The sequence below is a fragment of the Coregonus clupeaformis genome, chromosome 12 (assembly GCF_020615455.1).
Source record: "Coregonus clupeaformis isolate EN_2021a chromosome 12, ASM2061545v1, whole genome shotgun sequence".
NCBI classification, from domain to species: domain Eukaryota; kingdom Metazoa; phylum Chordata; class Actinopteri; order Salmoniformes; family Salmonidae; genus Coregonus; species Coregonus clupeaformis.
Genome location: NC_059203.1, coordinates 47,885,716 through 47,899,321, shown reverse-complemented (window position 1 = coordinate 47,899,321; position 13,606 = coordinate 47,885,716). Strand labels below are relative to the sequence as shown.

Genomic DNA, 13,606 nt, shown 5'->3' with positions numbered 1-13,606 from the left:
GAGTGTTTACTTTGATTTGCCGATTAGCCTACAAGCATTGCTTGAAACATTGGTCAAAACAGCTACCTCTGAAGTGCACTCATACACATATTCCTCATTGTGTGCAGACTTAGGATGCACAGTGGCTGTCATTAAGGAATGTGGTGTTATTAAATTATGTAGAGTAATTTCCATTAAATAATAGAGAGAGAGAGAGAGAGCGAGAGAGAGAGAGAGGTTCTGCGTGAAGGTGTGTGGCAGTGGCATGGCGGAATAGCTGGTGAATTGTGTTGTTGGGGCGGTGGGAGGGATGGGCAGGGATGGGCGAGTGCTCAGTTCAGCACCAGCCAGGTCCATCTGCTCATCACCTGGCCCTGGCACGCAGGAGACTGGGTAATGACAGGGAAAGAATGGCATCAGCGGGCAGGAGCCGAGAGGTAATTACAGAATGGAACCCATGCAGAAACAACACATCTGGATCCATGAGGCAAATATGGAGGATCAGATGTAGCAGCCATATCACTATAAGCTTTAATCCATGATGTTTTATCTGTCCTACCATGGAACTATACATCAGCCTGGAGATTGAAAAATCCGCTCACCCCACTCGACTCCACTCTTCTCTTCCCCCCTCGCTAGCTTGAAAAATAAATACAATTCACTTTTAGGAATGGAGAGAGAGAGCGAGAGCGAGAGAGAGCGAGAGCGAGAGCGAGAGAGAGCGAGAGAGAGAGAGAGAGAGAGAGAGAGAGAGAGAGAGAGAGAGAGAGAGAGAGCGTACCACAGTCAGATGCAGCATGACAATCTGTGGAAAGATCATCCGTGGCAGCACAATAACTTCTGTCGCAAGTGATCCCCACCCCACTCCACTCCACCCCCGCGTCACACACTCAGCTTCTATTCATCTTCTGTTAAACTCCTCTTAAACCTCGTTGCAGCTGATCAATGCTGCCTCTCTCTTTAGACAAACCCCCAAGATAAATAGTCTCTCTAGAAGTGACATTGTTTTCCCCCTGAGACATATGGGGAGCTAATGATAGCTTAGCATTTGACTGTGAGATGTGAGTGTGGGGCAACTGAGGTTGAACCAGTAATGGAAGTCGGCTGTGCCCTGTCATTAACATTTAGGCCATGAATAAGTTCAGCCATATTAAAGCACTAGAGCCAACTGAGAGAATGAGATGAGTTAGAGGATTTAATGAAATCCTCCTGCCATTGGTGCTACTCAGGTCTGAGGCCTTCACCAAAGGGCCCTTCCTTGAATATCTGGGCTGAGCTTTCTCTGGTCCGTGGTGCATTCTGACTGGGTTTGGTGCTGCATCGATGAACACTTTCACAACTCTATCTAGCCACAGAATGAAGTCATCACTTCGTGCAGTCTAACTCTCTCTCCTTCCCTCTCCCCATGCACTCTCTTTCTCAAATTAAGATTTCCGTAATTAAATTGATAAAAGTCATGCCAATACACTTCATGGTTCCAGACCTGATTTCGATTCCACACAGTGGTGGAGAGCTGTGGAAGTTCTACCTTTGATGTGGTGTTCTCTGTTATGAAAAATAATTGGATTCCCCCCTCCCCCACTAACTTCTGCCCATTCTGGGCATGCTCAGTTAATCGATCTCTTGAGTGTCTGCGGCGACAGTGCTGGTGGCTGGCCTGCCTGTGTTCTGTCCTGGGGTTTCAGGAGAGTGAGGCCCTGGTTGTGTTTGAAGCTGGGATTCGGGGCCACATCGGTGCTGAGGGACAGCAGTGGAACAGAGGTCAGGGGTCACTATGCAGGTTGGAGTGGTGGCGTGGTGCCTGCCAATGAAGTGATGGGCTGGGGCTTGTGGGAGCAGCAACAGTGAGGCCTACCAGGGCTCAGTTCCTCTCTACCTCCGTATCGGCTTGGCCCGGCATAAGAAAAGCACCTAACTGGCTCACAGGCGGCTGGCCTGCCTCCACACACAGCAGAAAGAGACCACTGATGATCGGTCTACTCTGCTTTGCTCGCTCCTCAGAATGCCAAACGAACTAAACGCTAGCATTTTAACCCCCCGCAAAACTGACCTGGAGAAGGTCTATAACGTTACATCAATCTCTGCTCCATTTGCGTCAGGTGTAATGTGATTTTAATTGCAGTTGGAAGGGAATGAGTGCATTCTAATTTGCCTGTATATGTCAGCCTCTATCAGCAGTGGACAGATGTTTGTGTTTGTGGCTTTTCCAGGACAACAAAGTGTCTAGCATCCCTGGTTCAGTTTGCTGCTGTGTTTCTGCTCTCCCACAGACCCGCCCTGCACCATCATGACTGACACACACCAACCCATAGCTGCCCTATTCTAGGAGTAGCTTTGCAACAGTAGCATAATGGTGTTAAGCAGCTTGTGTCTGGAGCTGACAAAGGGACCGGCAGAGTAAAGAATGTGTTTGACGCTGGACTGGTGCGTCATCGAGGGACTAGAGCATCAGCACTAGCTCTTATTGTACGGACAGTGCTTAGCTCAGACTCCCCTAAACACAGGTCAGCTCGGCTCAGCCTGCTTAGAAACATGACTGAAATCTGTTTAGCTCAGACTAAAACTAAATATAAAACCACTAAGTCAAACTCTGCATAAAGACAACTCAGATACACATACAGGTTGTTCAACAAAGCTTTGACGCCATGCACACATAGCTTTACCTATACTGTAAGTTAACCTTAGCTAAGCCGGGACTCCATTCAAGCTTGCCTCAACCAGTCTCAACAAAGCTTAGAATGCATTTAGACACAGCTCTTGCAAGCTTATACTCCATTTCAGTATTTAAATATGCTCTCACCTGGTTGCTACGTATGAACATAGCCCAGTTTATTGTAACCTGGGATCCCGATCAAATCTAGCAGTTCAGTTATACGCAGTGAAGACTAATGCAATTTGTTAAACCCATCTTTCTTTTTTGAATAGGTACATTCAAGGGGCATCATCTCCCAAGGACATGATCATCATTGTGGATGTGTGAGTAGATGCTGTCTTTCTTTCTTCGTCAATCTTTCCTTCTCCCTCTCTCCTCCCTCCTGTCCTCTCTCAGCAGCAACAGTAAAGGTCTCTAGTGCCACCTGTTGGTTTACCCAGATCAAAGGAGAATCTAGATTTCCGTCTCGATCGTGTTTATTTATTTTCACAGACCTCTTGCTATTATACGCATGTCTTAGCGGTACAATATGAAGATTATCGTTCTGAATGCATGCTGAAATAAACTGTGATTGGGTCATGGGAGGATTGAGAGGATAGATTAAGACTGTTTGTGTGCCCTATGCCAGATCCCCAACCTATAAATACTCATCACAGTATAAACAAGCAAAGGGATCGTCACTGTATAACCTCCTATGGATATACCATACTATCTGGATGGAACTGTTTAGGTTGAACTGTATGGCTCAATGCTCTGGTGTGTTCTGTTGTGTCTGTAGGAGTGGCAGTGTCAGTGGACTCACTCTGAAGCTGATGAAGACCTCTGTGATACAGATGCTAGACACTCTGTCAGATGATGACTATGTGAATGTAGCTAGGGTGAGTATCCTCGCTGATAAGGCGATGATTAGAACAGGGTTCTGCATTACTGTGACTCCATCAGGCCCCAATGTCAGTAAATTGCAGCTGAAGGTCTGGTTGCACATCAATATCCAATGACAATGTTACAACACGGTTAACACCTCCAATACAACATAAATATAATATATTGGTATGGCCATGAGAAAACGTATAGGTTCCTATCACATAGTCACATGTGGTTGCATAGTTATGCTGTAAAAATTACTTTCCTACATGATTATAGTCCCACAATGTTGCAACCCCTAGTCTATGTGTGATTGTCCCAGCCTCTATTTCCCCCACAGTCTCCCTGCCTTGCAAACCTAGGTTTTTCATGAGCCTGCAAACACATGCACCCACGCACGCACACACACACACACACACACACACACACTGATGGGGTACCCTGTTTGGAGACTTGGGTGGGTAATCCTCCATAATCCAGTGCTCTTAGTCAGTGTATGGCTTTAAATCCCAGCTCTAAGAGGCAGAAATGAGCGTGGTAATCTGGGTGGGAACGAGACTGATTTCCACCCCTATAAAGAAAAGAAGAGCTCTGGAAGTAGGAAGGAACATCAACGGTTGTGCTTGGTGTGTGTGTACCTATCTGTTTGTCTATATTTTAGTGTATGTAGACACCAACAGCAATTCATGTTGTTAATACAATGATTATTCAAAGATTGTGCATTTGAATAGTCAAATATTCCCATTATTATGCATTGTAGTTACAAACACAACAACTGTTGATATCGTAACCTCTGACACAACAGTTACATTTACCAGATGCTCTTATCCAGAGTGATTTACAGGAGCAATTAGGGTTAAGTGCCTTGCTCAAAGACTCATCGACGGTTTTTTCACCTAGTCAGCTTGTCGATTAGAACCAGCGACCTTTCGGTTACTGGCCCAACGCTCTTAACCACTAGGCTACCTGCTGCCCAAAAATACAGTATAACCTTCAACAGAAGCATTACATTAGGCATGGAATTGTATTGAATGTGTTATTGTCATTTTGTTAGGAGATCATAATCTGTGACAAAATATTCTTAATGTTATTTTGAATACTATATTTCATGTAATTTTTCTCTTTTTGACCAATATAAATATCAAACTACACAAACACAAGGAAATGTCAGCTTTTCATGCACCAAATGTCTTTACCTATTTCATGCTATCATTCTGTCATCAAAATGTCAACTGATTTTAAAGTTGACCTTCAAGAAGAAAGGCCATTAAAAAGCTGACATTAAAGACATTGCTGTTCAACGCTAATCACACATAGACACTACCTTTCTGTCTGTCACACACACACACACACACACACACACACACACAGTCACAAACACGCACGCACACAAACAGAGTCCAGGACTCATTTAAATTTTGCGGAGGAGATGAGATCTAGATGACATTACCTTGGCTGGGTGTCTGTTCTTGGTTTGCATTGGAATTCCAGGTGCACCTGTTCTTTGTGTGGAACACTGTAATTATCTATGTTTATTGCCAGAGTGGCACAGAGCAACCCACAGCTGCACATGTCCCACTCCTTATCCTGTCACACACACACACACACACACACACACACACACACACACACACACACACACACACACACACACACACACACACACTACAGATGGAGTGGCCCTCAATGCCAGCGAGCGAGCAGCGTGGTCACACCCAGACACATTAAATTGACAATTATTCATTATTGTCTGTCTTCTCTCCCTCTCCCAGTTTAACGAGAAGGCCGAAGCCGTGGTCCCCTGCTTTAAAACCTTGGTCCAGGCCACCATGAGAAACAAGAAGATCTTCAAGGAGTCCATCATGCACATGCAAGCCAAAGGAACCACTGACTACAAGTCTGGCTTCCAGTTCGCCTTCGAACAGCTACTCAATGTAAGACTAAGAGCCAGCAGTCAGCCTCACGCTCTGGGGTTTATTTCAGGGTGGTAGGTTAGGTTAGGTCTTCCACGAAATGTCCATGGTATAAGACATGCTAATTAGCATACTGACATCCCAATTGACATCGGAATTGATATAGGAATTGACCCAGCCACACTTTAGACAATCAGAGGATTATGCCTCTTCTAAATGGTGCCCAAAGGGGCCACTAGTCAGTCAGCCGGTCTGATTAAGAACCGCCACTGCAGTGGCATGATGATGATGGTGGCGCTTAGGGCTAGCCAGCGCCAGTGGTCCCTGTCTGTGTATGCAGCAGGGAGGCAACCAGGCAGGCAGGGTTGGTCTGTCCCTCCATGTGCTGCTGCCGCTGTCTGTCTGTCTACACAGGTGCTGCCTCAGCTTAGCTCCATATGCTCCTGTATATTTTAGGAGGCTGCCGACCTAATGGGCTCTGATGGGATGATTGATGAGAGGAGCCCAGAAGAGATCAGCCACCGACACTTTATATTCCCCTGGTGGGCCGGGAGGCACGGAGCCAAGGGCCCAGCCCAGCCCAGCCTGTTCCCTCCAGCAGAATGAGAAATAAAAGCTTTTTAATCGCTGTCTGCCGCAGCCGCACTCCCTATGATTGGTGGCATAAGCACAATAAACATTTGTAATTGTGGTAATATTATTTATCTTTATTAGAATCTTGTCAGAGTGACGTGCCGCTGGCCTGCATATCAATTTTAACGGTCAGATCAAATCAAATCAAATCAAAAAAAGATAGGCAGACTGGTGGAGGAGAGGGATGAAAGAGAAAAGGGGGGCTATGCTTAGAACCCAATCCATATCACAGTAGAATGCCACTGGCCACTGAACACATTTACCAATCTGCATGCACGGGATATGTTACCCTACACACACAGATATGTACTTTTCAATCAAAGATATGTGGATGTATTGTGTACTGGACATGCAGGTTAGCTAGCATATTAGAAAATAGAATCTACAGCTGTTCGAAGGCGAACTGGAAGCCAGGCTTGTCCTTTCCTCAAGCACTCTTCTCTCCTGTGAAGAACCAAGCCGCCATTTTCAGTGATTTCCTGGAAGGAGAGGCTATACTTCATCATGTCTTCATCATGTCTTCATCATGTCTTCATCATGTCTTCATCATGTTTTGATCATGTTTTTATCATGTCTTCATCATGTCTTCACCATGTCTTCATCATGTCTTCATCATGTCTTCATCATGTTTTCATCATGTCTTCATCATGTCTTCATCATGTCTTTATCATGTCATCTGATGTCCTCTTCCTTTCCTTGACGGTCTCTTCCCCCTCTCTCACTAATCACTCTCTCTCTCGGTATCTCTCTCTGTATCTCTCTCTATCCCTCTTTCTCTCTCTCCCTCTCCATCTCCCTCTTCTCTCTCTGTTCCACAGGATACCGGCGCCCCGAGGGCGGGCTGCAATAAGATGATAATGATGTTTACAGATGGAGGGGAGGACCGTGCACAGGACATCTTTGAGAAGTACAACTGGCCTAACAAAACCGTGAGTCCGTCCCCAAAAAACAATCTATTCATCAATCCTAGTCTGCCAATGAATCAGTCCATGCATGTCCATGAGATGATAAACCAGCCTTCTCTCTCATCCCCTATCCTTATGAAAGGAATACCATGTTTCTCAACAGCAGGTGTCATTCTTTTGGTGAGAATCTTAATGATTCCAACAAATCCATCCTTGGACATAGATCCAGACTGTGGGTGTCTGTTTCCTCTTTTCTTCCACATTGGCATTGATTTCCATCCCTGTCATCTCTCTCTCTCTCTCTGTCTCTCTGTCTCTCTCTCTCTCTCTCTCTCTCTCTCTCTCTCTCTCTCTCTCTCTCTCTCTCTCTCTCTCTCTCTCTCTCTCTCTCTCTCTCTCTCTCTCTCTCTCTCTCTCTCTCTCTTTCTCTCTCTGTTTCTCTGTCTCTTTTCTTGTCTTGCTGCAGGTGTTAACAGCTCTGACCTGCTGACTAATTAGCCACTTTATCATCAGAGCCCATGAAATTACAGCCAACACATGCACACACTCCCTCTCTTTCTCTTTCTGTCTTTTTTTCTCACTCTCCTACCGTTTTTCTTCTTCTTCCTCACTTGAAATGCTTCTGCCGTTATACTTTCTCGCTGTGCGAGAAGAATGTTCCGTTTTTCTCTCTCCGCTGACTATCCCCTCTTCTCTCAGATTCGAGTATTTACCTTTTCCGTCGGGCAGCACAACTATGATGTCACACCTTTGCAGTGGATAGCTTGTGCCAATAAAGGTGAGTAGAGGGTGTGCCTATAAACTGTAATTACATGGAGAGACTTTACATGTACACTCATAGATAGAGGTGAACAGAAGCTCCTTCTGTGTGCTCTCAACATTCCCCAAGTCCAGCAAAGAAAAAACAGAAAAGATGTGATTATAATGATATAACAAACTCCAATCAAACTGCCCAACTGTCCCCAAACCAGATGACCAAGCAATCCTCCTTTCCTCCTTGCCCATCGGCCCTCATGACCTTTTTTTATTTATTTTTATTTAACCTTTATTTAACTAGGCAAGTCAGTTATGAACAAATTCTTATTTACAATGACGGCCTACACCAGCCAAACCCGGATGACGCTGGGCCAATTGTGGGCTGCCCTATGGGACTCCCAATCACGGCCGGTTGTGATACAGCCTGGAATCAAACCAGGGGGTCTGTAGTAACGCCTCAAGCACTGGGATGCAGTGTCTTAGACCGCTGTGCCGTTTTACTCAGCCCACTCTGCACTATAACAAATGCCGAATTCCACTTTTCTGTTCTCTCGGTTGAACTCTTTTTTTACTCTTTCTGGAAGAAAAATGTATTTCTCTCTCCTCGCTCTCTCCCTCTTTATCCCCTCTCTTGTTGGATTTCTCACTGTCTCAACATTTCTCTTAAACACTTTCCCTTCTTCCTGTTACAAGCAGCATGCCTCCTATAGAAGGCTGATTAATTAATTTCCTGTGGAGCCTTCAGAGTGCTTCAGAAGTGCCTCCCTCCCCACAAGTTGTAATTAATTATCGTGTAGAGCCTGGCTGTGTGGTGATAACGATGGCTACCATCTCTCAGTCAGGCAGGCGGCATGGGGGAAATCCAGGATTACGCCTCTTTGCCAGCGTGCCACTCACTCTAATCATTAGCATGGCACCAAAGCCAATGCCAACCTAAGACAATGGTTATTGACGTCCTCTCCTCTCTGGAGCTGTCCTTTTACATAAAGTCGTACAGCACTGTGCTTATTGCTCTTCTTTGGTATACAGAGACACCCTATAATGACATGTAGAGCAGAACCTTCTCACCCGGAACACACACTTACACACACATGGATCCCCCTCACAAACACCTTACACACCCAACTCCCAGTCGACTAGCCTCCCTGTTGTCTCACTTGGCTTGTGCTGCAATCCCCCTCTTAAGTGGAACCTAACTCCTGCTCTGACTCTCTCTCTATGGGCCCAACCGCTCTCCTCTCTCCTGTGGCTGAAGACCGGTAGACCTCTAGTCAATGCTCTTTCCTTTCTACGTCTGTTTCTTTCGTCTCCTTTTGTCGTTCTCTACAACTGAACGTGTCACACTCCCTGGCAGGCAGCCAAAAACAAAGCAAACGAAGAAACTACTGTTCTAAAGATATATTATACCATCCTTGCTGTACATTTACAAGGATGCTGTAATGTTTTACAGTAAGGAAAATAGTACTGATCATAGTTTGTGTGCGTGCATGTACTTATGTGGATCCTACCATGACTACAGCATTATCCTCCCGAGTGGCGCAGCGGTCTAAGGCACTGCATCTCAGTGCTTGAGGTGTCACTACAGACCCCCTGGTTCGATTCCAGGCTGTATCACAACCGGCTGTGATTGGGAGTCCCATAGGGCGGCGCACAATTGGCCCAGCGTCGTCCGGGTTTGGCTGATGTAGGCCGTCATTGTAAATAAGAATTTGTTCTTAACTGACTTGCCTAGTTAAATAAAGGTAAAATATACAATTTAAAAAATCCTGCCGCCATCTTAATAATACTGTAATTTTGCTTCACAGCAGAGATGATGTAAGATATTTCACAGTACTATTTTCCTTAGTGTAAAACATTACAGCATCCCTGTACATTTACAGCAAGAATGCTATAATATATCTTTACAGTAAGGAAAATAGTACTGTAAAATATATTACAGCATCTATGCTGTAAAGCAAAATGACAGTATTAAGCTGGCAACTCTGGTGCCAGTATAATGCTGTAAAGTTACAGGGGAAATGTTTACAGTGTGTACATATGAGATTGCGAGAACGCAATTTATTAAAAACGACAGCCGTTCTTGCCTCTTAACATTCCAAGTATGTTGTCTCCATTTCGCAGCTCTTTGTATAAACACTCTGCTTTAATAACTTGGGGAGCGGCAGCAGTTATTGACCCAGAGAGAGAGTGGCTCTCCTCTCCTCCATCACTAATCAGCAGCCCTGCTCTGCTCTGCTGTGCTCTGCCTGAGGCTCAGCAGCAGCATCCTCAATGAGACCCTCAAACACATTTACATCCTGCAGTACAATGATGATAAGACTGGAGGTCGATGGCCAATGGCCCCCATCCTGTTTCCCCATAGCACCCTAATGCCAATCAATCACACAGTACACACACGCACGCACACACACACACACACACAGCTATGTACAGCAAATTACATAATGGCCAACACATGTAATGGGGTACTAAATGGAATTTCCCCATAGAGAACAATCAGTATTCTGCTGAGGAGTCATTTTGAAATAATAGCACTACATGTGATCTACTAGCTTGAGATGATTGCACTTCGCTGGGTTGTTGTGTTACTTCACCTATGTTCTTTAAGATGCGACAAATGTTACCTTTACAATACACATTACAATAGAGCAGTTACATGTTGTTGGTTATCACTGTGGATCGACTGAACCAATTCTCTCACTTTGATCTTCAGGATTCTACTACGAGATTCCATCCATTGGCGCCATCAGAATTAACACACAGGTCAGATATCCTTCAGTGTGTGTAATATGTGTGCATACGTGCTCATATCCATATGTGAATATTTACACTTGTGTGAATCCTAAACACATAAGGATGCTGTATCTTCGTTTAGGTTGTGTTCTCTAGTTAACTTTGAGTTCATTACTCTCTTTGAAGAAAATTGTGCAGATTGTAGATAATGCCTTGAAATATACCATTACAAAAGGACACGAGGAGGCTCGGAAAGAGAAAAAGTAACAGGGAAAGATAGAGTGATAAAAGCACTGCTCTCCTCTGTCTTCTAGCAGGTCTTAGTTAGCGCAGACCTGCTGTGCTGCCTAATCCACCCCTTCTCTAGTCCCCCCACTGCACTACCACACACGCACGCACACACACACGCGCACACGTGCACACACACCTCTGGCTCCTCTGCCCCACACACCCGTGGCCCCTCCACCCTCCTCTGCCCACCTCCACTCTGCTCCAGGCATTACCTGGTCCCATAGCCCCCTGGGATAACCTCATTCCAGCTGTAGAAATTGAGTGAGTTGCTGGGGGGTTCTATGCACCCCGTCCTCCCTGCCTACCCCTCCTCTTCCCCCAGCCCCACAGAGTGATCAGGGGCCCTGAATAGACTGTCAGCTGTTCCATTAACTCTGGCATAATTATATTCTGAGAACTGCCACTTATTCTAATAGGTTTCCTACAGCAGGTGTGCAACAGGACTGGTTTATGTAGGAGCATTAGACACACCTGGGCTGCACTATACATTTTATAATTCCCCATCATATAATGTCACATTATAACAGGTTATAGAGCAGGCTTGGTATACATTACAGTACCATAGGGATTGATGCAGGAAAATAGAATTTCCTTTTACTTAATTTTTTCAGCTCCAGTACTATTGAACCAACAGTATGTATATCTACAAGTTAGACTGTGTCAGGTTCTTGGTGACCTCACATCGGATTTGGTGTTATCAATATTTTCCCCTTCCTTATCCCTGCCCTAGGTGAGATGTGAAAGTTGACGCAGCCTATATTTGACTGTGTACAGTGGCTTGCGAAAGTATTCACCCCCCTCCTATTTTGTTGCCTTACAACCTGGAATTAAAATGGATTATTGGGGGGTTTGTATCATTTGATTTACACAACATGCCTACCAAACCAACAAACAAGAAATAAGACAAAAAAACTGAAAACTTGAACGTGCAGCAATTTTTGCAGCAATTACAGGTGCAAGTCTCTTGGGGTATGTCTCTATTTGCTTGGCACATCTAGCCACTGGGATTTTTGCCCATTCTTCAAGGCAAAACTGCTCCAGCTCCTTCAAGTTGGATGGGTTCCGCTGGTGTACAGCAATCTTTAAGTCATACCACAGATTCTCAATTGGATTGAGGTCTGGGCTTTGACTAGGCCATTCCAAGACATTTAAATGTTTCCCCTTAAACCTCTCGAGTGTTGCTTTAGCAGTATGCTTAGGGTCATTGTCCTGCTGGAAGGTGAACCTCCGTCCCAGTCTCAAATCTCTGGAAGACTGAAACAGGTTTCCCTCAAGAATTTCCCTGTATTTAGCGCCATCCATCATTCCTTCAATTCTGACCAGTTTCCCAGTCCCTGCCGGTGAAAAACATCCCCACAGCATGATGCTGCCACCACCATGCTTCACTGTGGGGATGGTGTTCTCGGGGTGATGAGAGGTGTTGGGTTTGTGCCAGACATTTTCCTTGATGGCCAAAAAGCTCAATTTTAGTCTCATCTGACCAGAGTACCTTTGGAGAGTCTCCCACATGCCTTTTGGCGAACACCAAATGTGTTTGCTTATTTTTTTCTTTAAGCAATGGCTTATTTCTGGCCACTCTTCCGTAAAGCCCAGCTCTGTGGAGTGTGTGGCTTAAAGTGGTCCTATGGACAGATACTCCAATCTCCGCTGTGGAGCTTTGCAGCTCCTTCAGGGTTATCTTTGGTCTCTTTGTTGCCTCTGATTAATGCCTGGTCCGTGAGTTTTGGTGGGCGGCCCTCTCTTGGCAGGTTTGTTGTGGTGCCATATTCTTTTTTTTATAACCCAGCCCTGATCTGTACTTCTCATTACACACAGGTGGACTTTATTTAACTAATTATGATACTTCTGAAGGTAATTGGTTGCACCAGATCTTATTTAGGGGCTTCATAGCAAAGGGGGTGAATACATATGCACGCACCACTTTTCCGTTATTTATCTTTTCAATTTTTTTTAAACAAGTTATTTTTTTCTTTTCACTTCACCAATTTGGACTATTTTGGGTATGTCCATTACATGAAATCCAAATAAAAATCAATTTAAATAACAGTTTGTAATGCAACAAAATAGGAAAGACGCCAAGGGGGATGAATGCTTTTGCAAGACACTGTAGTTGCACAAACAGACAGGATGCTACTTGGTTGGCCTGTTGGAGGCATGTAAAGTAGTCCCTGGTCGTAGCAACACATTAACCCACATAACCATTAGCGTGGACCCTTGGATCCTGGCCTCTACCTACGTGTGGCTCTGGTTCCCTTGGACCTCCTCAGCCTTTTTGCTGGCTGACTTTTATATTCGCTAGATTGTTCTAGTCAGGCGGAAAATGTTTCCTACATTCCGTGAAAAGGTCTGCCTGTCATCATCTTGATGAAATATCTCCCTGTGGCCCGTTAAACGGGAGTTTTACTGAGCTAATAATAGAATTGGTGACGCCTGTCAGCACCCCAGTGTTCAGCCCATGAATAACAAACGGTCAAAGACACAAAACTAGAACAACACTGTGTTCACACAGTGCGACACTGCTTGTGTGTATAGCATGTATACATCGACGGTTATGGTTAAGTTCTGAGTGCTATAATGGAATATTCCATCATGTAAAGGGGGCATTATTTACTGACTGTGTGAATAAGACCACTTTTACATAGCCACTTGTCACATTCTGTAACTCCCTATTTTGTTAGTGTGATCAGATTTAACTACCAAATCTGTATTGAATTTGAATGGAATCTCCCTAAATTCCTAACCCACAATTGAGATGAATTGGAGTCGGTGAAGGAGTCACCATAGCCTGTTGTTTTCCCATGATCAATTTGAACAGAAACAGCAGGGACTCACTAAGACTTTGCACTGACAGAATCAAACTCCCAAGGTCAGAAGGTTTT

The 13,606-nt window shown here is 44.8% G+C and overlaps 1 protein-coding gene across 3 annotated transcripts in view; it reads left to right on the top strand.

Moving 5' to 3' along the window:
* cacna2d2a (calcium channel, voltage-dependent, alpha 2/delta subunit 2a) overlaps positions 1-13,606 on the top strand; it is a 237,646-nt gene that overhangs the window by 201,443 nt on the left and 22,597 nt on the right. For all 3 annotated transcript variants that reach the window (XM_041892774.2, XM_041892773.2, XM_041892775.2), the window contains 6 exons: positions 2,905-2,955; positions 3,411-3,510; positions 5,269-5,430; positions 6,861-6,971; positions 7,647-7,725; positions 10,417-10,466. In XM_041892774.2, the coding sequence (XP_041748708.1) occupies positions 2,905-2,955; positions 3,411-3,510; positions 5,269-5,430; positions 6,861-6,971; positions 7,647-7,725; positions 10,417-10,466 (553 nt within the window). The remainder of the gene's footprint in view (positions 1-2,904; positions 2,956-3,410; positions 3,511-5,268; positions 5,431-6,860; positions 6,972-7,646; positions 7,726-10,416; positions 10,467-13,606) is intronic.